Source organism: Calidris pugnax, unplaced genomic scaffold, assembly GCF_001431845.1.
Source record: "Calidris pugnax isolate Ruff unplaced genomic scaffold, ASM143184v1 scaffold272, whole genome shotgun sequence".
Classification (NCBI taxonomy): domain Eukaryota; kingdom Metazoa; phylum Chordata; class Aves; order Charadriiformes; family Scolopacidae; genus Calidris; species Calidris pugnax.
In genome coordinates this window covers 821,838-822,985 of record NW_015091016.1, presented here as the reverse complement: position 1 = coordinate 822,985, position 1,148 = coordinate 821,838, and the positions used below count along the sequence as shown (strand labels likewise).

Here is a 1,148-nt window from a genome sequence, read left to right as displayed (position 1 = left end):
TCCCGCCCCCCATCCCACTGCTGTGGGGCAGGACCCCCATCTCACCTGCGCAGTGGGGCAGGTTGCAGGGCAGCTGCTGGATGGTGCCCCCCCCGCAGCCCCCCTCCCGGCTGCAGGTCCGGTTGCGGCTCTTGGTGGCCGGAGCCTCGGGGCGGGTGCAGGTCTTGGAGCAGGGGGTCCAGGGGGACCAGGGGCCAAAGGCCTCCTCTTCCTCAGTGCCTGGCCCGGGATGAAGGCCCCCCATGAGACCCCCCCCCCCATCCCAGAGGCCCCCCCAGTTTGGGGGTCCCCAGGTGGTGTTCCTCCCACCACGGCACAGCCCTCACCTGGGGTGGTGGGTCTGAGCTCCAGGGTGGGGACAGCCGTCACTGCACGGGGAGAGAAAAGGGGGTGACACCCCCAAACCCCCCCCCAGACCCCACACCCGGGCAGGAATCAGCCCCCACACTGGGCTGGGGCAGTGGGACCCACAGCCCCGTGGGGCAGAGGAGATGGGGATGGGGAGAGGAAAGGGTCTGTGACCCATGGCAGAGGGGACAGGTATGGGGCTGTGACCCACAGCATGACATGGGGACAGGGCTGGGACCCACAGCAGGGCAGAGGGGATGGGGCTGAGGCTGGGACCCACAGAGAGGGGACAGGGATGTGGCTGGGACCCACAGCAGGACAGAGGGGCTGAGGATGGGCTGTGACCCACAGCACAACATGGAGACAGGGCTGAGACCCACAGCAGGGCAGAGGGGACAGGGCTGAAGCTGGGACCCACGGCAGAGGGGACAGGGATGGGGCTGTGACCCACAGAAGAGGGGCTGTGACCCACCGGGGCAGTCGGGGGTCTGGCAGTACTTGCTGTCGCTGCGGGGTCCCTCACAGTCCCGGCCCCCGTTGGCGGGTGGGGGGCTGGTGCAGCCCCGCCATCGGGTCATCACCCCCAGCCCCCCACAAGTGGGGGAACAGGGGCTCCAGGGGCCCCAGGGCCCGAACCCCCCGTCCCGCCGGCACCCCGGCTCCGAGCAGCGCAGGCGGCCGTGCAGGCAGGTGCTGGGGTGGGGGGCAGCCGTCAGGGCCGTGGGGCGAGGGTTGGGGGCTGGGGAAGGGCAGTGGGGGGACGGGGGGTGGGGAAGGGCAGTGGGGCAATAGGGAAGGGG

General features: G+C 71.1%; 1 protein-coding gene across 1 annotated transcript in view; it reads right to left on the bottom strand.

Moving 5' to 3' along the window:
* SSPO (SCO-spondin) overlaps nt 1–1,148 on the bottom strand; it is a 54,204-nt gene that overhangs the window by 13,784 nt on the left and 39,272 nt on the right. The window contains exons 49-51 of the mRNA XM_014955736.1: nt 821–1,041; nt 327–368; nt 46–219 (exon numbers count right to left, since the gene is read on the bottom strand). Coding sequence (XP_014811222.1) covers nt 46–219; nt 327–368; nt 821–1,041 — 437 coding nt within the window. The remainder of the gene's footprint in view (nt 1–45; nt 220–326; nt 369–820; nt 1,042–1,148) is intronic.